The 23701-nt window shown below is 35.6% G+C and overlaps 1 protein-coding gene across 3 annotated transcripts in view; it reads left to right on the top strand.

Moving 5' to 3' along the window:
• The window catches only part of si:dkeyp-23e4.3 (rho GTPase-activating protein 7), a 153985-nt gene extending 130785 nt beyond the window's left edge, over window positions 1-23200 (top strand). For all 3 annotated transcript variants that reach the window (XM_031307932.2, XM_031307933.2, XM_031307934.2), the window contains exons 13-17: window positions 1855-1969; window positions 13600-13806; window positions 14075-14298; window positions 16562-16735; window positions 22761-23200. In XM_031307932.2, the coding sequence (XP_031163792.1) occupies window positions 1855-1969; window positions 13600-13806; window positions 14075-14298; window positions 16562-16735; window positions 22761-22869 (829 nt within the window). In that variant the 3' untranslated portion in view covers window positions 22870-23200. The remainder of the gene's footprint in view (window positions 1-1854; window positions 1970-13599; window positions 13807-14074; window positions 14299-16561; window positions 16736-22760) is intronic.
• The last annotated feature ends 501 nt before the right edge of the window (window positions 23201-23701 follow it).

The raw sequence follows: 23701 nt of genomic DNA on the forward strand, positions 1-23701 counted from the left end.
ACATAACGGACAAATCAGCACTTTGTGCCTCCCGTCTCCTGGAAGCCAAAGTCCCGGCCTGTCAGAAATCAAGTCACACTGTGGTGGGAACAATAACTCTGAAAACCGACTGCTGCTCGCAGCTGTTCTCCCACAGATCTGTAAAATCTAATCTGGGCTCCTTTTTGCTCATGTTGCTGCTTGACAGATCTCCCCTCTGTTACTCAGAGTTGTACTTTTTTAATGGTCTATCTTCTCGTCTGACCGGCTGGGTTTGTTTTTAGTGTTGGTGTCTTAATTTGCAGCGCTCAAGAGTCTGTGCGGTTTGGTATGTCAAAACGCTCCTCTTTCTTACTTTTCCTTAGTCATCAAAAACTAAAACAACACAAAAGATTTTGTGGAAGAGTTTCACATCAAATAAAATCAACGAAAACAACTTCCTGTTGTGAAGGTTTTCCAAAATAACCTAAATCTGTCAGTTGCAGTAATCGTGACTCAGAGCTCCTGCTTCCTGTCTGCTTCAACTGACTGGCAGTGATGGCAGTATGAAGCTGCCATCACCATCTACCATTTCCTGTGTTCCCAAAAAACACATATACACACACACACACACACACACACACATTGGCAGCCATCTATCCTCCTCATCTGTCTGATGTTCTTGATGCCATTTCTCATCATGTTGTGCCCAAATCCAAATCAGGCACATTATAATCTAGTCTATATCCACGACATTCCACTTCCGGGATTGTTCAGGTGCCGCCGGAAATTCCGCCGGATGTCCCTCACCTTCCGCTTTCTTTGTGTTGGAATTTTAAACTCCAGTCGATTTACGAGAACTTTGGTTAACTGCTCCTCAGATCTCTGCAGGGTAAATCCAGACAGCTAGCTAGACTATCTGTCCAATCTGAGTTTTCAGTTGCACGAATAAAACAACTTTTGAACGTAGCCATGTTCCACTAAAACAAGTTCCTTCTCGAGGATATTTTGCAGCAGGACCATGGCTCTGTCTGGTGCTTAATGCCCCTATGACGATTGCGATTGGTTTAAAGAAATGCCAATAAACCAGAGCACGTTTTTCTCCCATCCCGGAATGCTGTGTGGACTAGCCAGACCCTCCTCTGCAGCAAATGGAGCAAATATAAACACCAAACTGCTTTGCTAGCTCTATCCTGTTATAACTAAGATATCTGCTGAAAAAATATTTTTTCAATGGATAGATTTAGATTCTAAACATCCACGAACTGCAAACAACAGAGACGATTTCCTGTCCCTGTAAAATGTCCCTGTAAACGATCTCTACAAAGCTAACGTTAGCTTTGTGGAGATCGTTGGACTTCCTAAACTGAATAACTACCACACATATAAACACAAAATTGCTTTGCTAGCTCAATCATGTTGTAACTAAATTTTTCCATCGACAGATGTAGCTCCTGTATGTCCGCGAAAATCACATTTAGCAGCTATTTTCTAGATAGTGCCGTCACTGGCACAGCTAATCCAAACATATCAAGTTAATTTCAGAGCGCTGTAACAAATAAGTCGTTTAATCCGATGAATCACTTTATATACTAGTTGGAGAACTTTTGTGTGTTCCACTGTGGTTCCTGCATTACTTACGTGAATACAAATGTTTTTAAACAGTTTTTTAATTCAACTCCGTAATGTTGATACAGAAATGATATTTTAAGTGATGTGCCATGGTGTGCTCAAATGGCTCTGGGTATGCTGTCATGCTGATTTAAGCATGTTCTAAATGTCTAGTTGACCAATCAGATTGTCTGGTCGGATCTACTTATACTTATAATTCAGTATGTTTGCTGCCTGTAATTCACAGTAAAAGTGACCTCCACCTTGTTCCTGTTGTTGCTGCAGGTCGAGTCATAGGAAGTACAGCCTGGGCCGCCCAGACCAGCGGGACCTGAGTGAGAACCTGGCTGCCACCCAGGGCCTTGCCAACATGATCACCGAGGCCCAGAGACTCTTCCAGGTAAAAAATACTGACAACCTGATCTACAGGCAGAAACTACACAGCGTTTTTTTTATGTATTATTGGCATGGTGTCAATGGGGACAAACTATGACTTTTTATACATTTTTATGACATACTATACTATGACATTTTATGACTTTATAACATACTGTACTGACGTTTTTTTCTGACTTTTTCTGATAATATACTATACTATATATAATATACTCTAATATACTATGACTTTTATGTGACTTTTGTTTGACATACTATACTATGACTTTTTTGACATACTATACTATCACTTTTTAATACCTTTTTTCGACATACTATACTATGACTTTGTATGACTTTTTCCACATAGTATGCTATGACTTTTTTTCGACATACTACACTGTGACTGTTTTATGACTTTTTTTAAATACTATACTATCACTTTTTAATACCTTTTTTTTGATATACTATGCTATGACTTTTATGTGACTTTTGTTCGACATACTATGTTATGACTTTTTTACGACTTTTTTCAACATACTATACTATGACTTTGTATGACTTTTTCCACATAGTATACCATGACTTTTTTTCGACATACTACACTATGACTGTTTTATGACTTTGTTCGACATACTATACTATCACTTTTTAATACCTTTTTTCCACATACTATATTATGACTTTTTACCACATACTATGCTATGACTTTTTTATGACTTTTTTCGACATAATATACTGACTTTTATGTGACTTTTGTTCGACATACTATACTATGACTTTTTTGACACACTAGACTATCACTTTTTAATACCTTTTTTCGACATACTATGCTATGACTTTTTAATACCTTTTTTCAACATACTATGCTATGACTTTTTTTGACTTTTTTCAACATACTATTCTATGACTTTTGTTTGACATACTATTCTATGACTTTTTTTCGACATACTATACTATGACTTTTTAATTCCTTTTTTAACATACTATGCTATGACTTTTTTATGACTTTTTTCACCATACTATATTAAGACTTTTATGTGACTTTTGTTCGAATTACTATACTATGACTTTTTTCAACATACTATACTATGACTTTTTTGACTTTTTTCGACATACTATACTATGACTTTTTTCGACATACTATACTGACTTTTTCCACATAGTATACTATGAATTTTTTTTCGACATATTACACTATGACTGTTTTATGACATTTTTCATACTATACTATGAATTTGAATGACTTTTTTTGACGTACTATACTATGACTTTTTTAAAATACTATACTATCACTTTTTAATACCTTTTTTCGACATACTATACTATGACTTTTGTTCAACATACTATACTATGACTTTTTAACACCTTTTTTGACTTTTTTATGACTTTTTTCGTCATAATATACTATGACTTGTATGTGACTTTTGTTCGACATACTATACTATGACTTTTTTACGACTTTTTTCGACATACTATACTATGACTTTTGTTCGACATACTATACTATGACTTTTTAATTCCTTTTTTCGACATACTATACTATGACTTTTTTATGACTTTTTTTCGACATACTATACTATGACTTTTTTGACTTTTTTCAACATACTATGCTATGACTTTTTTATGACTTTTTTCAACATAATATACTATGACTTTTATGTGACTTTTGTTCGACATACTATACTATGACTTTTTTACGACTTTTTTTAACATACTATACTATGACTTTTGTTTGACATAATATTCTATGACTTTTGTTTGACATACTATTCTATGACTTTTTTCGACGTACTATACTATGACTTTTTAATTCCTTTTTTCAACATACTATGCTATGACTTTTGTTCAACATACTATTCTATGACTTTTTTGACTTTTTTCGACATACTATACTATAGATAGATAGATAGATAGCTTTATTTGTATAGCGCCTTTCATACATCGATTGCAGCTCAAAGCGCTTTACATCCAAAACATTCAACACAACTCTCGCAGGAGCACATTTAAAGCACGCAAACAGTATATTTGCACTGTTGCACTGGTATTTTGCTTATTAGTTGACTGAATAATAATAATAATCACATACATAACATAACATAGCAGGGACAGATACAGCATGACATGAGGAGAGGAGAGGGGGAAAAAAAACAACTCTCAGACTATCCTCATAAAGATAAGAACAGTGTGGGAACAGGAAAAAAACACCTCAGCACATAGCACACAAGCAGTACATTTGCACTGCTGAACATAACATAACATAAATGTACAGTTGCACATTTAGCGGCGAAGGCGTGGACTCGGGGGAGGGTAGGTTGGGGAGTTTGGCCTGCTGAGAAACGCACAGCCCGGCAGTCCCACTAGTGTCCCAGTCCGCAGAATGTTATAGCGATAACACAGCACGTTGCCGTGGTGACACAGCACGTTGCCGTGGTGACACCCTTGAACAGTCCAGAGCCGATACGACAATCAGCAGGCAGTGGGGAAGACGGGGGAGGAACCAAGAGAGTCTCGCTTGCAGAGCCCCAACAGGGTGACTGTTTGTTCCAAGAGACGGCCTTGGCAAGGCCGTTCAGGATAAGGGAGCCGAAAGATAAAATGTGTTTTGTCTACACGAATGGCTGCTCTAATTTAAACATTCATTCTATTGTCCAACTACACACTGTTCAACTGGTCAATTTTAGTTTCCAAATCCATGACCTTCCTCATGATGGTAACCAAGCCGCGGGTCATCATTACCATGTTGTTTTCCATCACGCGATTAATAGTCCCAGTTTGCAAACTGATCGCTTTTCCGACAGCTTTAGTCAGGCCAGGCAGCTTCCTTGGGCTTTGGACAGCTACCAAAGTCTTTCCAATTCTTCGATAAACCAGAGCGAAGCATCCTCCAATCAGCAACATTCCAGTTATCAGGGTTCCAAATAGGTAGATATCCTCAACGTCCTCCACGGAAAGAGCAGAGAGACACACGACACGCCGTTTCTCCCAGCCGTCCATCGTATACCTCGCAGCAAACGTCCCGTCAGGACATGCTGGCTCACCCGAACCAGTGCTCCTCCTCGAGAATACAGTGACAATTGCGTTGAGAGACCAGTTAATCAATTCCATGATTTTTAGGTATTTGTAGAGCCTTGCAGGGAGAGTCTCTAAAAAGTTAACAGTAGACAACACAAGACAAGATAGCAAGCAGGGTAGGCTTGGGAGGGAGAGGGAGAAAAAGCGACCGCCTTCGCTGAGAGCTGGAAAGACTATGACTTTGTATGACTTTTTCCACATAGTATACTATGAATTTTCTTTCGACATACTACACTGACTGTTTTATGACATTTTTTGACGTACTATACTATGACTTTTTTAAAATACTATACTATCACTTTTTAATACCTTTTTTCGACATACTATGCTATGACTTTTTTACGACATTTTTTCGACATACTATGCTATGACTTTTTTATTACTTTTTTCGACATACTATACTATGAATTTGAATGACTTTTTTCAACATACTATACTATGACTTTTTTGACTTTTTGACATGCTATACTATGACCTTTTTCGTCATACTATACTATGACTTTTTTTCGAAATACTATACTATGACGTTTTCATGACTTTTTTCGACATACTATACTATGACTTTTGTGACATAATATACTATCACTTTTTAATACCTTTTTTCAACATGCTATACTATGACTTTTTTAGCCATACTATACTATGACATTTTAATACCTTTTTTCAACATACTATGCTATGACCTTTTTATGACTTTTTTCAACATACTATATGACTTTTGTTCAACATACTATATTAAGACTTTTATGTGACTTTTGTTCGAATTACTATACTATGACTTTTTTCAATATACTATACTATGACTTTTTTGACTTTTTTCGACATACTATACTATGACTTTTTTCGACATACTATACTGACTTTGTATGACTTTTTCCACATAGTATACTATGAATTTTTTTTCGACATATCAACATACTATACTATGACTTTTTTGACTTTTCGACATGCTATACTATGACCTTTATCGTCATACTATACTATGACTTTTTTTCGAAATACTATACTATGACGTTTTCATGACTTTTTTCGACATACTATACTATGACTTTTGTGACATAATATACTATCACTTTTTAATACCTTTTTTCAACATGCTATACTATGACTTTTGTGACATAATATACTATCACTTTTTAATACCTTTTTTCAACATACTATTCTATGACTTTTTAATTCCTTTTTTAACATACTATGCTATGACTTTTTTATGACTTTTTTCAACATACTATATGACTTTTGTTCAACATACTATATTAAGACTTTTATGTGACTTTTGTTCGAATTACTATACTATGACTTTTTTCAATATACTATACTATGACTTTTTTGACTTTTTTCGACATACTATACTGACTTTTTTCGACATACTATACTGACTTTGTATGACTTTTTCCACATAGTATACTATGAATTTTTTTTCGACATATTACACTATGACTGTTTTATGACATTTTTCGACATACTATACTATGAATTTGAATGACTTTTTTTGACGTACTATACTATGACTTTTTTAAAATACTATACTATCACTTTTTAATACCTTTTTTCGACATACTATACTATGACTTTTGTTCAACATACTATACTATGACTTTTTAACACCTTTTTTCAACATACTATGCTATGACTTTTTTATGACTTTTTTCGTCATAATATACTATGACTTGTATGTGACTTTTGTTCGACATACTATACTATGACTTTTTTACGACTTTTTTCGACATACTATACTATGACTTTTTTGACTTTTTTCGACATACTATACTATGACTTTTTTATGACTTTTTTCGACATAATATACTATGACTTTTTTGACTTTTTTCGACATAATATACTATGACTTTTTTATGACTTTTTTTCGACATACTATACTATGACTTTTTTGACTTTTTTCAACATACTATGCTATGACTTTTTTATGACTTTTTTTCGACATAATATACTATGACTTTTATGTGACTTTTGTTCGACATACTATACTATGACTTTTTTATGACTTTTTTCGACATGCTATACTATGACTTTTTTACGACTTTTTTTAACATACTATACTATGACTTTTGTTTGACATACTATTCTATGACTTTTTTCGACATACTATGACTTTTTAATTCCTTTTTTCAACATACTATGCTATGACTTTTGTTCAACATACTATTCTATGACTTTTTTCAACATACTATACTATGACTTTTTTGACTTTTTTCGACATACTATACTATGTCTTTGTATGACTTTTTCCACATAGTATACTATGAATTTTCTTTCGACATACTACACTATGACTGTTTTATGACATTTTTTGACGTACTATACTATGACTTTTTTAAAATACTATACTATCACTTTTTAATACCTTTTTTCGACATACTATGCTATGACTTTTTTACGACTTTTTTTCGACGTACTATGCTATGACTTTTTTATTACTTTTTTCGACATACTATACTATGAATTTGAATGACTTTGTTCAACATACTATATTAAGACTTTTATGTGACTTTTGTTCGAATTACTATACTATGACTTTTTTCAACATACTATACTATGACTTTTTTGACTTTTTTCGACATACTATACTATGACTTTTTTCGACATACTATACTGACTTTGTATGACTTTTTCCACATAGTATACTATGAATTTTTTTTCGACATATTACACTATGACTGTTTTATGACATTTTTCGACATACTATACTATGAATTTGAATGACTTTTTTTGACGTACTATATTATGACTTTTTTAAAATACTATACTATCACTTTTTAATACCTTTTTTCGACATACTATACTATGACTTTTGTTCAACATACTATACTATGACTTTTTAACACCTTTTTTCAACATACTATGCTATGACTTTTTTATGACTTTTTTCGTCATAATATACTATGACTTGTATGTGACTTTTGTTCGACATACTATACTATGACTTTTTTACGACTTTTTTCGACATACTATACTATGACTTTTTTACGACTTTTTTCGACATACTATACTATGACTTTTTTGACTTTTTTCGACATACTGTACTATGACTTTTTTATGACTTTTTTCGACATAATATACTATGACTTTTTTATGACTTTTTTTCGACATACTATACTATGACTTTTTTGACTTTTTTCAACATACTATGCTATGACTTTTTTATGACTTTTTTTCGACATAATATACTATGACTTTTATGTGACTTTTGTTCGACATACTATACTATGACTTTTTTATGACTTTTTTCGACATGCTATACTATGACTTTTTTACGACTTTTTTTTAACATACTATACTATGACTTTTGTTTGACATACTATTCTATGACTTTTTTCGACATACTATGACTTTTTAATTCCTTTTTTCAACATACTATGCTATGACTTTTGTTCAACATACTATTCTATGACTTTTTTCGACATACTATACTATGACTTTGTATGACTTTTTCCACATAGTATACTATGAATTTTCTTTCGACATACTACACTATGACTGTTTTATGACATTTTTTGACGTACTATACTATGACTTTTTTTAAAATACTATACTATCACTTTTTAATACCTTTTTTCGACATACTATGCTATGACTTTTTTACGACTTTTTTTCGACATACTATGCTATGACTTTTTTACGACTTTTTTTCGACATACTATGCTATGACTTTTTTATTACTTTTGTCGACATACTATACTATGAATTTGAATGACTTTTTTCAACATACTATACTATGACTTTTTTGACTTTTTGACATGCTATACTATGACCTTTTTCGTCATACTATACTATGACTTTTTTTCGAAATACTATACTATGACGTTTTCATGACTTTTTTCGACATACTATACTATGACTTTTGTGACATAATATACTATCACTTTTTAATACCTTTTTTCAACATGCTATACTATGACTTTTTTAGCCATACTATACTATGACATTTTAATACCTTTTTTCAACATACTATGCTATGACCTTTTTATGACTTTTTTCAACATACTATACTGTGACTTTTTTATGACTTTTTTCAACATACTATACTATGACTTTTGTTCGAGTTTTTTCAACATACTATACTATGACTTTTGTTCGACATACTATACTATGACTTTTTAATTCCTTTTTTCGACATACTACACTATGACTTTTTATGACTTTTTTCGACATACTATACTGACTTTTTTGACATACTAGACTATCACTTTTTAATACCTTTTTTCGACATACTATACTATGACTTTTTTTCGACATACTATGACTTTTTTCAACATACTATACTATGAATTTGAATGACTTTTTTCGACATACTATACTATGACTTTTTAACACCTTTTTTCGACATACTATACTATGACTTTTTTATGACTTTTTTCGACATAATATACTATGACTTTTTTATGACTTTTTTTCGACATACTATACTATGACTTTTTTGACTTTTTTCAACATACTATGCTATGACTTTTTTATGACTTTTTTTCGACATAATATACTATGACTTTTATGTGACTTTTGTTCGACATACTATACTATGACTTTTTTATGACTTTTTTCGACATGCTATACTATGACTTTTTTACGACTTTTTTTTAACATACTATACTATGACTTTTGTTTGACATACTATTCTATGACTTTTTTCGACATACTATGACTTTTTAATTCCTTTTTTCAACATACTATGCTATGACTTTTGTTCAACATACTATTCTATGACTTTTTTCAACATACTATACTATGACTTTGTATGACTTTTTCCACATAGTATACTATGAATTTTCTTTCGACATACTACACTATGACTGTTTTATGACATTTTTTGACGTACTATACTATGACTTTTTTAAAATACTATACTATCACTTTTTAATACCTTTTTTCGACATACTATGCTATGACTTTTATACGACTTTTTTTCGACATACTATGCTATGACTTTTTTATTACTTTTTTCGACATACTATACTATGAATTTGAATGACTTTTTTCAACATACTATACTATGACTTTTTTGACTTTTTGACATGCTATACTATGACCTTTTTCGTCATACTATACTATGACTTTTTTTCGAAATACTATACTATGACGTTTTCATGACTTTTTTCGACATACTATACTATGACTTTTGTGACATAATATACTATCACTTTTTAATACCTTTTTTCAACATGCTATACTATGACTTTTTTAGCCATACTATACTATGACATTTTAATACCTTTTTTCAACATACTATGCTATGACCTTTTTATGACTTTTTTCAACATACTATACTGTGACTTTTTTATGACTTTTTTCAACATACTATACTATGACTTTTGTTCGAGTTTTTTTAACATACTATGCTATGACTTTTTTACGAGTTTTTTCAACATACTATACTATGACTTTTGTTCGACATACTATACTATGACTTTTTAATTCCTTTTTTCGACATACTACACTATGACTTTTTATGACTTTTTTCGACATACTATACTGACTTTTTTGACATACTAGACTATCACTTTTTAATACCTTTTTTCGACATACTATACTATGACTTTTTTCGACATACTATGACTTTTTTCAACATACTATACTATGAATTTGAATGACTTTTTTTGACATACTATACTATGACTTTTTAACACCTTTTTTCGACATACTATACTATGACTTTTTTCGACATAATATACTATGACTTTTTTATGACTTTTTTTCGACATACTATACTATGACTTTTTTATGACTTTTTTTCGACATAATATACTATGACTTTTATGTGACTTTTGTTCGACATACTATACTATGACTTTTATGTGACTTTTGTTCGACATACTATACTATGACTTTTTAATACTTTTTTCAACATACTATCTATGACTTTTTATGACTTTTTTCGATATACTATGCTATGACTTTTTTCAACATACTATACTATCACTTTTTAATACCTTTTTTCGACATACTACACTATGACTTTTTCATGACTTTTTTCGACATACTATACTGACTTTTTTGACATACTATACTATCACTTTTTAATACCTTTTTTCAATATACTATACTATGACTTTTTTATGACTTTTTTCAACATGCTATACTATGACTGTTTTATGACTTTTTTCAACGTACTATACTACGACATTTTAATACCTTTTTTCAACATACTATGACTTTTTTATGACTTTTTCAACATACTATACTGTGACTTTTTAATACCTTTTTTCAACATACTATACTATGACTTTTTTACGAGTTTTTTCAACATACTATGCTATGACTTTTTTACGAGTTTTTTCAACATACTATACTATGACTTTTGTTTGACATACTATACTATGACTTTTTAATTCCTTTTTTCGACATACTACACTATGACTTTTTATGACTTTTTTGACATACTAGACTATCACTTTTTAATACCTTTTTTAGGCATACTATACTATGACTTTTTAACACCTTTTTTCAATATACTATACTATGACTTTTTTATTACTTTTTTCTGTGACTTTTTTCGACATACTATACTATGAATTTGAATGACTTTTTTTGACATACTATACTATGACTTTTTCTTGACTTTTTTTGACATGCTATACTATGAATTTGAATGACTTTTTTTGACATACTATACTATGACTTTTTCTTGACTTTTTTTGACATGCTATACAATGTCTTTTTTAACATACTATATACTATCACTTTTTAATACTTTTTTCAACATACTATCGATGACTTTTTATGACTTTTTTCGATATACTATACTATGACTTTTTAATACCTTTTTTCGACATACTACACTATGACTTTTTCATGACTTTTTTCGACATACCGTCATGGGAACTTACATGACTTATTAAAGTAAGTATTGTCAGCTGTCATGGCAACAACTTTGTTTTCTAACAGAATCAACTTTATTGGCATAGCATGTGACACATACATGGAATAGTTTTTTGTTTCTCTCAATGAACTTAGACACTCATAGACATAACAGCAGAACAAGATCAACAAAGCTTTACAAAGTCAAGTCAAATCAATTTTATTTATATATTCCTATATCAAAAATATGTCCCAGGGGGCTTCACACTCTGTACAGAAAACGACATCTTTAGACCCTTGACTCAGGTGAGGAACAACTCCCATTATTGGGCAAAATTGGATGCCAAGATTCTCTTATAAGTCCAACCTCATCATCTCCTCCCTGGATGAAAACCAGGACAGGAGGCCTCCTGTTCCTCTGGTAGTCCTCCACAAGCTTGTTGGTTTTGCTGATATCTGTACACTTCTGTAAAAATAGTCTCTAAGTGAAGACAGCATGTTTCTCACTGGAAAAAAACTCCCTGGAATCATACATGATAATCTAGTGATAACTTCCATTTTGCCAAAAAATGACTTTTTTTCGACATACTATACTATGATTTTTTCGGCATACTATACTATGACTTTTTTACGACGTTTTTCGACATACTATACTATGACTTTTTTCGACATACTATACTATCACTTTTCATGACTTTTTTTTGACATACTATACTATGACTTTTTTCGACATACTATACTATGACTTTTCATTACTTTTTTTCGACATACTACACTATGACATCTTCCGATATACTATACCATGACTTTTTTACGACTTTTTTCGACATAGTATACTATGACATTTTTACGACTTTTTTCGCCATACTATATATACCATTACTTTTTTTCAACATACCATATACTATACTATGACATTTTCCGACATACTATACGATGACTTTTTTCAACATACTATACTATGACTTTTTTTGACTTTTTTCGACATACTATACTATGACTTTTCATTACTTTTTTTCGACATACTACACTATGACATTTTCCGATATACTATACCATGACTTTTTTACGACTTTTTTCGACATACTATACTATGATTTTTTTCGACATACTACACTATGACATTTTCCGATATACTCTACCATGACTTTTTGTGAATTTTTTGACATACTATACTATGATTTTTTATCGACATGACTTTTTTAACATTGTACTATGACTATTTCATGACTTTTTTCAACATACTATACTATGACTTTTTTCCGACTTTTTCCGACATACTATACTATGACTATTATCAACATTTGACTTTTTTTGACAATGTACTATGACTTTTTATAAAAACTTTTTAATGACTTTACTATATACTATATGATTTTTTTATGCCATACTATAATATGACTTTTTTCCACATATGACTTTTTTTTTTACCTACTCTTACTTTTTTATCACTTTTTTCAACTAACTATACTATGACTTTTTTTTTACCTTTTTTCGACATACTATGACTTTTTTTTTTAAAATACTATGACTTTTTCATGACGTTTTTTCAACATACTATGACTTTATTTCCGAAATACTATACTATGACTTTTTTTTCAACATACTATACTATGACTTTTCACGAGATATTATACTATGACTTTTTCAGACTTTTTTTCGACATACTATGACCATTGTAAATCTTAAAGAGTGGGATTCCTGCATAAAACTTGACGAGAAGAGACAGAATTCACAAAATAATGTCAACAAATAAAATCTTCTGTGTAGCTTCCAGAGTTTTGGCCCGGTCAACGTTCAGGTGAGGAAGGAGGTGGCCCGGTGTCCCCCGGTCAGAGGGGAGATCAGGAGGAGCAGGAGGAGAGGAGGAGCAAGCTGCAGCTGAGCACCCAGCACCTCCTGACGGAGGCCAGAGAGAAGAGCCGATGCTGGGAGAGCCACGCGGCGCCGGAGCACGTGGAGCTGGCCTTCAAGAAGGTAAATGGAGGGAGGAAGGAGTTAGTTAGACCTACAGAGGAGATTTTTCCATTCCATACTGCATATATACTAATATAAACCAGGCTGTGAAGTATGTAGTGAATGGAAAAGTTTGGATTTTTGAGTGTCCTGTGTGTCCTAATATGAACAAAAAATGAACAAATATGCAGTATGTGAGGGGGAAAATTAGTCATTTGTTCCTACCTCTGTCAAACTGCAAACTGTTGGCTCCATTAAGTTCTAACTCTGGTTCTCCATTATTCTGCAGATGGACGACGGCTGCCCGCTGTGGATGTGGCGCGGCTCCGCCGAGGTGGACGCCCCCCAGAAGGAGCTGCTACGCCGGCTGCTGCGAGAGCAGGAGCTGTGGGAGGGAAGCCTGCGCCACGCCGCTGTCATCCAGACCTTATCCAAGGACACGGAAGTCTACCGCTACCTCCTCCAGGGCCACGGCCTGGGCTTCCGGCCCCCGCAGGAGCATCTGCTGCTCAGGTAATGAGGCAAGGCGAGCCCCGGGCTTCACGGGCATCTGGGCCTTAACCTGCTGAGCTCTATAGAGCACGGAGGACGGAGACAAAAGTACTCTCAAAGTGTTAGTTTGATTTACAGTCGTTTCTTTTATCGCTTTGGTACTATAATCCTAAGTAGATGGTAAAACCTCACAACTCTTAGTACAAAGCTCAAAGCAGATCATCAAAATGTTGAATGAAAGACTGGCTGTGTTACAAGTGTGATGAGTTTGGAGTTTTGTACTAAGGGGGCTTTCACACCTGAAAGTCCGGACCAAGGTTCATGTTTTTGATCCGGTTAGTTTTGGTTTCACACTGCAGTTATGCAAGCGCACTAAAGATCTATACGTGATGAAACTACGTCCTGTCGTCATCACATATGTGAGCTGCGTCTCCCGACAGTTGTAACTGATTGGTTTGTAGACAGGCTTCCCCGTCCTCCGTGGAAGCGTGCCTATGTTACCACAGCCCTACATTCCCACATTTCTAAGATTTTTTTTTCTTTCACTGAAAATTCGGCCCACAGTTCCCACATTTCTAAGATCTTTTTCAAAATTAGGCCCTATGTTCCCACATTTCCTTTTTCATAAATTTGTACCAGATTGTATCCCCCTTTCTCCAAATTTGGTAGCCAATTACACCCAACCTATTATCCAGTAGCAATGGACTACAGATGGAATGTAACCCTAACCCTAACATAGGGCTGTGGAAACATAGGGCCTAATTTTCAGTGAAAAAAACATTTCTTAGACATGTGGGAACATAGGGCTGACCCCCTCCCCGTGCTGCCGTGGCTCTTTTTGTTTTGTTGTGATGTTGAGAAGCAAGACACGGGAACTTTCTTTCTGCAGCATTTATTCAGAGACAAATGGAAACCTGCACTGTACATTTACTACCACTTAACAAGTAAACTGCTGATTTATTCTCTATGCTCTGATAGCCGACAGCTGTCTGCTCTGAGGGCATTCACCCTCACACTCTCTCTCTCACGTACACACTAAGTACTGAGCTGTTCCTTAAAGGAGCTTTCCTGGTCTTATAACACGATGATAGCCTGCCTGTAAAGCTTCCTGTATTTGGTGTCCGAAAGTCCGAACCATCCAAAAAATGCTTTCACACTAGAAACAAACCGCACCATGGTTCAGTTTGATCCAGACCGAGACTACTCTTTTTTGGTCGGACCAAATTTCGTCCGTTTGGTCCGGACCGTGGTCCGGGGGAGGTTTCACACATTTAATTTTGGTTCGGATCAAACTGAAAAGTCCGAAGGTCCTGACCAAACGAGGTAGTTGTGAAAGCCACTTAAGAGTTGTGAAATTGTACTACATAGTTGCGATAATAGTGCCAAAGCGATAAAAAAAACAACCTGTAAAGTTGTAGAGAGCATTCTGGTTATTGTGTGTGTATGTGGATTGAATGGGGTTGATGACATTTTAATCCCACCCTAAAGTCAGATGAGACATGACAGTATCTTTATCAGCAGCTGGATCACATCACAAGGTGTACCTTTGTCCTATTTCCTCTCTGTATGACAGCGTACATGAACTTTGAGTTCCCCGAGTAAGACATTCAAATGAGCACATCTGCGTAACACATTCAAACAAGCAACTCATGACGACATCTTCTAATTGTTGTCAGATACCAGATAAAAGACCAAAACCAACAATGTGTTAGTCCGTCTCTTTAACCCCCTCGAAAACGAGATGATACATCTCATCTCATCATTTATCCTAATAAACACATTTTGAATACATCTTTAAAAACTGCTTTGGAAACTGTTCTGACCTAATATCAGTGGGAAACGTATGATTGTGATTTTACCAAAACAGATGGCAGATTGTCTTTTTTATGTTCTGTGTCAATGCAACATAAACAACAATAAAATACAGAGGGATAGGGTAGGATTGCATAAGTGTAATCACTAGGGCTGGGTAATGAATTCAATACTTTTTAGGCACTGTCCAAATCACCTCTAAAGTATCGAGTATCGAAAATTGCCTCGTCATTCAATACCCAATTTCAATACCTAAGGAGTAAAGCTCTTCAGCGTCAGGGAGCCAATCAGCACGCAGCATGCTTCTACCAAGATCTAATATATGTTGTGATTGGCTGTCTAACGTTACACGTCGTAGAGACACGCAGGAAAAACTCTACGTCACGCAGAGACGGGGCTCACTTAGGAGGAGCTGAAAAATAAATACAAAAGATTTGTGCCGTAATGTGTAATGTTTGGATTCTCGTCTCAGGACCTGGCAGGCAGACCCGTCCTCCGGCCCTCTGTACCTGTCCTCTGTGTCCACGGAGCACCCTGAGGTGCCGTCGGAGGGGGTTAGGGCTCACGTCTACTCCTGCCTCTACCTGCTGGAACCCACCGGAGCCAGGAAGACCCGACTCACACACCTCTGTCGAACAGACACCAGGTAAGGATGCATACACTGGAAGGAAAAGAAGAAGAAAGAGTGAATTCTTTGGTGATGAGTTACTGAGGGCGGGAGGGGAAGGTAATTTGAAGGTATATTGAATAACTGCCAGGATGCAGAGGAATCCGTGTTATTTAATTATCAGGGAAGGAAGAGAAACAGCAGAGGATGAGGCTGCAGTAGATGTGGAGGATAACTGCAGGATAGATACAGTTGGCAGGTATAGTTTTGCTTTCATAGACAGTCGACAGTGAGAGACTCGCCTTTACCTTGCTGATGCTAGGCCATGCAAATAGTTTCATAAATCCATGTTTAAAAAAAAAAAAAGAAATCTAAGTTGGTTGAAATTACCCTTAAACCATTCATCATATGGATTTTGTTTTTATGAATTACTCTAACTTTGCATGAAAATGTGTTTAAAGGCCTTCTCTTAATGTTTCCTGTACATAAAGGTGCAGTAGGTAAGACTTATGAAACTAACTTTCTGTCATATTTGCTGAAACTGACCCTATGTTCCAGTAGAACTACATGAAGCAGGTCATTTAAAAAAATCTGGCTCCTCTGGCTCCACCTACAGCCTGTAGTGTGATTTGCAGAAATCCACCGCTCCCTGTTCAGATGCACCAATCAGGGCCAGGAGGGTGTCTAACTGCGTGTCAATCACTGCTCATGCACACGCATTCATTCTCCCTTGTGGGGGGAGGGGCTTAGGAGACCGTTTTGGGCTTTAGCAGAAAGGGGGGAGGGACTGAGAAGTTGTCGATGTTCAAATTTTTGGGCTAAGTCCTGGATCTTCACAATCCTACCTACAGCACCTTTAACGTAAGAGTTTTAAAATGAAAAGATATCATGTTGTCTGTTTAAGAGATCGTAGTCCTGAAAATGTTCAAAAAACACACTTTTGTGTTGTGATGATTGTGATTGTGTGGCTTACAATTTTGAATAAATCCAAATGATAAGATATGTTTGCCTTTCTGTGTCATAACGCTGACCTAGGCAGTCAAAACTTTGATTCACTCACAATTATGAATCAGTAAATCAAAATCGCAGGCGTAATTTTGATTTACCAACATTGCGTCAATTGTTTATCATAGTTCCGATTCCAAAAACCTTTTTGGGGGCTTGGTTTCCGTATTAATTATTATCTTTGAATTTGTGACTTATAATAATCTGTTCACATAAAAATGGCAGAATGGTCCTTTAAGTAATGAAGACAAGACAGAAGTGAAACCAAGGGCAAAGGGAGCTGCAGAAACGACACAGAGGCGGAGAGGATTTAAGGCTGGGAGAAGCCTATTAAAAGAAATATCTAGAGAGAGCACTTAGTCCATGTCATCCGTCTTAATGGAGCCTGTTGTGTGTTTTTGACCTCTGCCAGCATCTATCTGAGGCACAGCCACAACCTCCCCGTAGGTGAGCAGCCCTCCTTCTCATGATTCATGCCCTTTGAAACTAAGTTGGGGCAGATTTTCTGCTGCTTACATGATCAATTTGACTCTCGGCGGAGTCCTGCGGCTCTATTCGTCTCGGTTGATTAAATGAAATGAAGCTCTGTGTGACACAAAACAGGTGGCAGCTGGGCTCATAGCATCTCTGTCATTAAACTGCACTATACCCCCCCCCCCCAACAGCCCAGGCTGCAGGAGAAAGCTACTGCAGATTTGTTCAATTCAGTTATGAGCACGCACAGTGTTTCCTCTGCACAGATTCAATATGTGTGAGAACACAGAGAGGCAGAGGGATGGAAACCTGCCTTAAAACACACACTGATGGTCTCTTAAAGGTGCAGTAGGTAAGACTTATAAAACTAACTTTCTGTCATATTTGCTGACCCTATGTTCCAGTAGAACTACATGAAGCAGGTAATTTAGAAAAAAATCTGGCTCCTCTGGTAGTGGGATTTGCAAAAATCCACCGCTCCCTGTTCAGATGCACCAATCAGGGCTCATGCACATGCATTCATTCTCCCTTGTGGGGGGAGGGGCTTAGGAGACTGTTTTGGGCTCTAGCAGAAAGGGGGGAGGGACTGAGAAGTTGTTGATGTTCAAATTTTTTGGCTAAGTCCTGGATCTTCATAATCCTACCTACAGCACCTTTAAACTCACTTATTTTTAAAATAAACTTAAAATGTGTTGTAAACTAAATACAAGAATCCTACATACCGGTCATTAAGACATTATGGTGTGCTATTTTTAAGTCACAGTAAGCCAAAATGATTGCAGCCAAAAGACTAGGAATAGGCATCGAAAACCGGTTCCTACTTGGAATTGTTTAAAAAATTACATGGTTTGGTTTCGAATCCGATCATAGGTTCCAAATTTAACCCGTGGAAGTTTTGGTTTCCATAGACAAAACAATGGACAATTGTCCTATTAATTTATATTGGAGCTTGTTTCTCTGCTGCCGACTGCAGCGATCTCGCTTAATACTGGACCAATGTCAAATATTGTTGTTCCCATCAGTCACTTAGACACAAAAACATAAGAAAATAGGGTCCAGGTTGGAAAAAACGGTAGTTACCCTTTAAGAAGTCATGATTTATAGTTGCTAATAATATGTTAGATTTATGTTAAGACATTTTAATTTTTGGAAAATACTTTTGAAAAATTAACAGCCCTGCAGTAACTCTGAGGACCCCGTAGGGGTCCAGGACCCCTACCCTTGTTGAAGATCTCTGATTTAGAGCAACAGAGAGTGCGTGCAGAGGGGAAATAAGCTTCCATTCCAGGATCATTTACATGCAACCAGCAGGCGTCTGAGTAACTCGGGCCTGCCAGTGCTCCTGTTATGAAGAGTGATCATGTAGGGGAAGAAGTGAAACCACCCAGAGGGATGAATGCCTTCACTCTTTCCCCCTTTGTCTGTCACTTCCTCTCGCCTTTCATTTCCTCTCATGACGGAGCTCAAGCTAAAACGTCTGCAGTGTGCCAGGCCATCTCAGGCTTACTAGCTTTGACAATAATTGAAAGCGCTTGTTAACTTTCAAGGCAAGACAACAGATCCACGGCATCGAAGGTCAACGGGGCTTTGTTTTACAGTACAGGCCTGTGGAACGGATCCTATCGCCTCCGGAGGAAATCAAACACGTTACGGCCTCAGCGAGTTAGAGAGAGAGAGAGAGAGAGAGAGAGAGAGAGGAAAAACATTGAGGAAGTTTTGTTTGAAAGTGCTGTGAAAACTAGCGCTGCACAATTAATCATATTTTCATCAAAATCGCAATATGGACTAGTGCAATATCCAAATTGCAGGTGGGAGGTGCAATATATGTGTCAAACCGTTCTGAATGAAGTATTGTGGTGCTGCAGAGATGTCGCAGCCTACAAATCTTTTCCCACCTACTAAAGAAAACAACATTTTATTTTCAATGAAAATGAGAATAATGCTACAAAAGTGATCATTCCCTCCAATGCGGTGAATCCTATCGCAATACCAGTCCAAAATAATCGCAATTAGATATTTCCCTCACATCGTGCAGCCCTAGTGAAAACTAAAATCCAGAGACGCATAAAAAAAGGTGGAAACAATCATAACTTGAGACAGAATGAGTGAAGCAGCAGTGGAAGTCAGCCGTTACACGCCTTTCTCACAGCGGACATGTTGCCTCAGGATAACAAGAAACACACAGATCTAACATCAGTGATAGCACAGGGGAAACTACTAATAATATGAGCACGGATGGAACTCCAATCATTAAAGACATTAACAATAAGCGCAGGTTTATTTGGTAATATTTATGATGTGCAAGTGACACTAGTTATAGACAGATAGCGCAGGTATAACTACTACCATAGACCATAGACAACATAGTTGTATCTACTAACAATATATTTATATATAGCGCAAGTGTAACTACTAACATTAGCCCTCCTGTTGTCCTCGGGTCAAATTTGACGCATTTAAAAAAAGTTTCTATATCATAAATTTGGGTTTCTTTCAAACAAATTGTCAAAAAATATATATATATATAACGTGGATGGTTCCCTACAATCATTACTCTTCACAAGTAAAATAAATGATCGGTTCACTACTTTCATTGAATTTGCGTGTTTTATTCAATTTTATAGCATTTGAAAAAAATGATAAAAGAACATTGAAACAAGGGGGGGAAAATGTTGAAAAAAGCATCAAAAACATGGGGAAAAACCCAACAAAAACGTCAAAAGCGCAGAAAAAAAAATCAACAAAAAAATCTGAAAAAGTAGCAAAAACGTCGCTCAACAGAAAAAAAAACGTTGACATTTTTTATTTTATTTTAAATTTTGTCCCAGAAAAAAGTTGCAGGTCGACAGGAAGACAACACAAGGGTTAAGATATAGTAATAACTAATAACATTAATGTTGTTTTCTGTTCCAGCCACCATGCATACTACCTAAGGGCTGCAAAATATATTTTTTTTTAATCGTCATCGCGATATCAACTTTTCAATAAACACATTGCAAAAGACACTAAGGGATTTTTATCTGTAAGTTGATGGAGAGTATCAGTAGAAGACTGCACTTTAAAATGTAACTACCATCCTTTTTCTCTAATACTGCCTTTCGTGTTCAGTTCAATGTTCAATAATAATAATAAAATTTTTTACAAGAATTGTGTTGTATTTTAGCAGAATACTGAAGGCAGCAGAAAAGCAGAGCTAGGTACATTTTAATATCTGTTAATCGTATCGCATATTTCCCTCATATCGTGCAGCCCTGATACTACCTGTCATCTATATTTAAGCCTTTATTTTTCCTGCTATCATGAGTCAGAATGTCTCTTGTGAAAAAGGTGCAGATCTCTAAGAGGAACTATTGAGTGAAATACTTGTTCTCTTATAAGTCAGCTGAAAATATAAAAGAAGAAAACAGTTTGGCCGAATGTAAGTTGAAAGACTTGTGTATTAAAGTAGTTCCATTCAGCTCTTTCTGACATCATTGAAGGAGCATTTGAAGATATCATTTAAACCGCTAGCAGAAAACATCCAGTACGGATGACTTTTATTGCCGACTGGTGCAGTACAGAAAAATGTGACGACTATGTAGCACTCTAAAGTTTGTACTTCTTTCCCTGCAGTGTTGTAAAAATGTATACAGAACATGTTTATTCATGACTGGGAGATGAAGATGTATCCCAAAAAGCCTTTAACCATGATATGATCTTTAATCTTAAAGATAGTAGGCATACGGATTCCCAACTTAATGGCGCTGAATGTCTTTTACAAGATACACAATGCTGCAATTACTGTATGGAAAACAAACGGTGGACAAAGAGCATATGGGTGTTTTTCTCCTAAAGTTGATATAAATATACATCATTATTATATAATATTAAATATTCAGCATCGGCTTTCTTTTTCGTAAGCTTAGTCTTTCATGAGCATCTATACATATAAAATGATGTCATTTGTGGCAGTCACAACTAAAGCTGAAAGTTTGCTGTGTGTGTGTTTTGTAACAAGGGAATTCCCCCAGTGGGGGATTAATACAATCTATCTTAGAGGGTTTCTGCAGTCTTCACCAAGTCAAATGTAAGACTTTTTAATTCTCCTGTTGTCCTCGGGTCAAATTTGACCCATTTTCAAAAAGTTTCTATATCAGAAATTTGGGTTTGGGTTTTTGTCTTTCAAACAAATTGTCAAAAAATAAATAACGTGGATGGTTCCATACAACGCTCTTAACAAGTTAAATAACTGATCAGCTCACTACTTTCATTGAATTTGGGTGTTTTAGTCAATTTTATAGCATTTGAAGAAAAAACAATTGGTAAAAGAACTTTGAAAAAAGTGACAAATGTGACAAAAATGTCTACAAAAATGACAAATGTTAAAAAAATAAAATTAAAATAAAAAAAAAAGCTTATCCCACAAAAACTTCAAAAGGCTCAGAAAAAGTCGACAAACGTTGAAAAAAGTGTTACCAAAAAAAGTGTTTAAGGCCTAAAATTTAGATTGTGAAATTTTAGACTTTTTAAGACCCCGCGGTAACCCTGTTTTATCTCCTACCTTTTCTTTGCTGAAAGATCTTGTTTTCTTTCTGGAATCTTCCAGGGGCCGGTCGCAGGAGTGGCACAGCAAAGTGAGCGGACATCTTCTGGCCTCCGGTCTCCTGGCGATCAGGGACTCCTTCAGAGCAGAACACAAAGAGACCAAGATATGAGATCATCAGTGCCGAAGTTTGGAAGCTGAGGGTGATTTACAGATGTTGCACTGATGTGCAGTGCTGGCAGAAATGAGACGACGGCATCTTGTTTTTTTCCAAAGGACTTTCTCTGAAGTTTGAAAAGTGAAACTGGTGGCCCAGAGCACAGCGGGCAGGGAAGGTGACCTACGAGGACTTCCCCTGAACCATGTGTGTCTCTTTGGCTTCTTTTCCAGTTGCTGTATGAGTTTGCTTTTGGTTTTGGTTATTGTGTCAGTGACCTTGCAGATTGCCAGCAGCACCTCTGCACTCCCTGCTGCGTCTGTAACGCTTCACACTGAAAAGTTCACAAAAAAATGGAAACCCTGGCGAGCTTTGACAATGATGAAACACTGAGGCCTGATTTAACTTCTAACTGAGGAAACCGGGCGAGATGGAGCGTGTGGAACTGACAGGGCTCCAGACTAAGTATTTGTACTAGGAGTACTGAAAATGTTTGGGGCACAGGCAAACGCATACCTTTAAAATCGACCTGCTGCTCAATTTTTTTCACATTTTCATCTCATTATCTCATCTAGTGCAGTAGCTACAGTTCATGGCTTTTATGTTTTTGCTAAATCTAACCGGCAATTTCCACTGGATGCGGAACGTCTGCGGAACGTCTCCGGAACGTCGATGGAGTCATTAGGTTTCCATTAAAGTCAATGTGTGTATTTCCACTGACTGCAGAACGTCTGCGTCCCTACTCCGTCCCAGCTCCGTCAGTCCGCAGCCCTCCGGAGCAGATACGCAGAGCTTCTATTTTTGACGGACGACGGAGAGCTCCGCAGCAATTCAGCACAATTCAGAT

The sequence above is a fragment of the Sander lucioperca genome, chromosome 13, assembly GCF_008315115.2.
Source record: "Sander lucioperca isolate FBNREF2018 chromosome 13, SLUC_FBN_1.2, whole genome shotgun sequence".
In the NCBI taxonomy this organism is placed as follows: Eukaryota; Metazoa; Chordata; class Actinopteri; order Perciformes; family Percidae; genus Sander; species Sander lucioperca.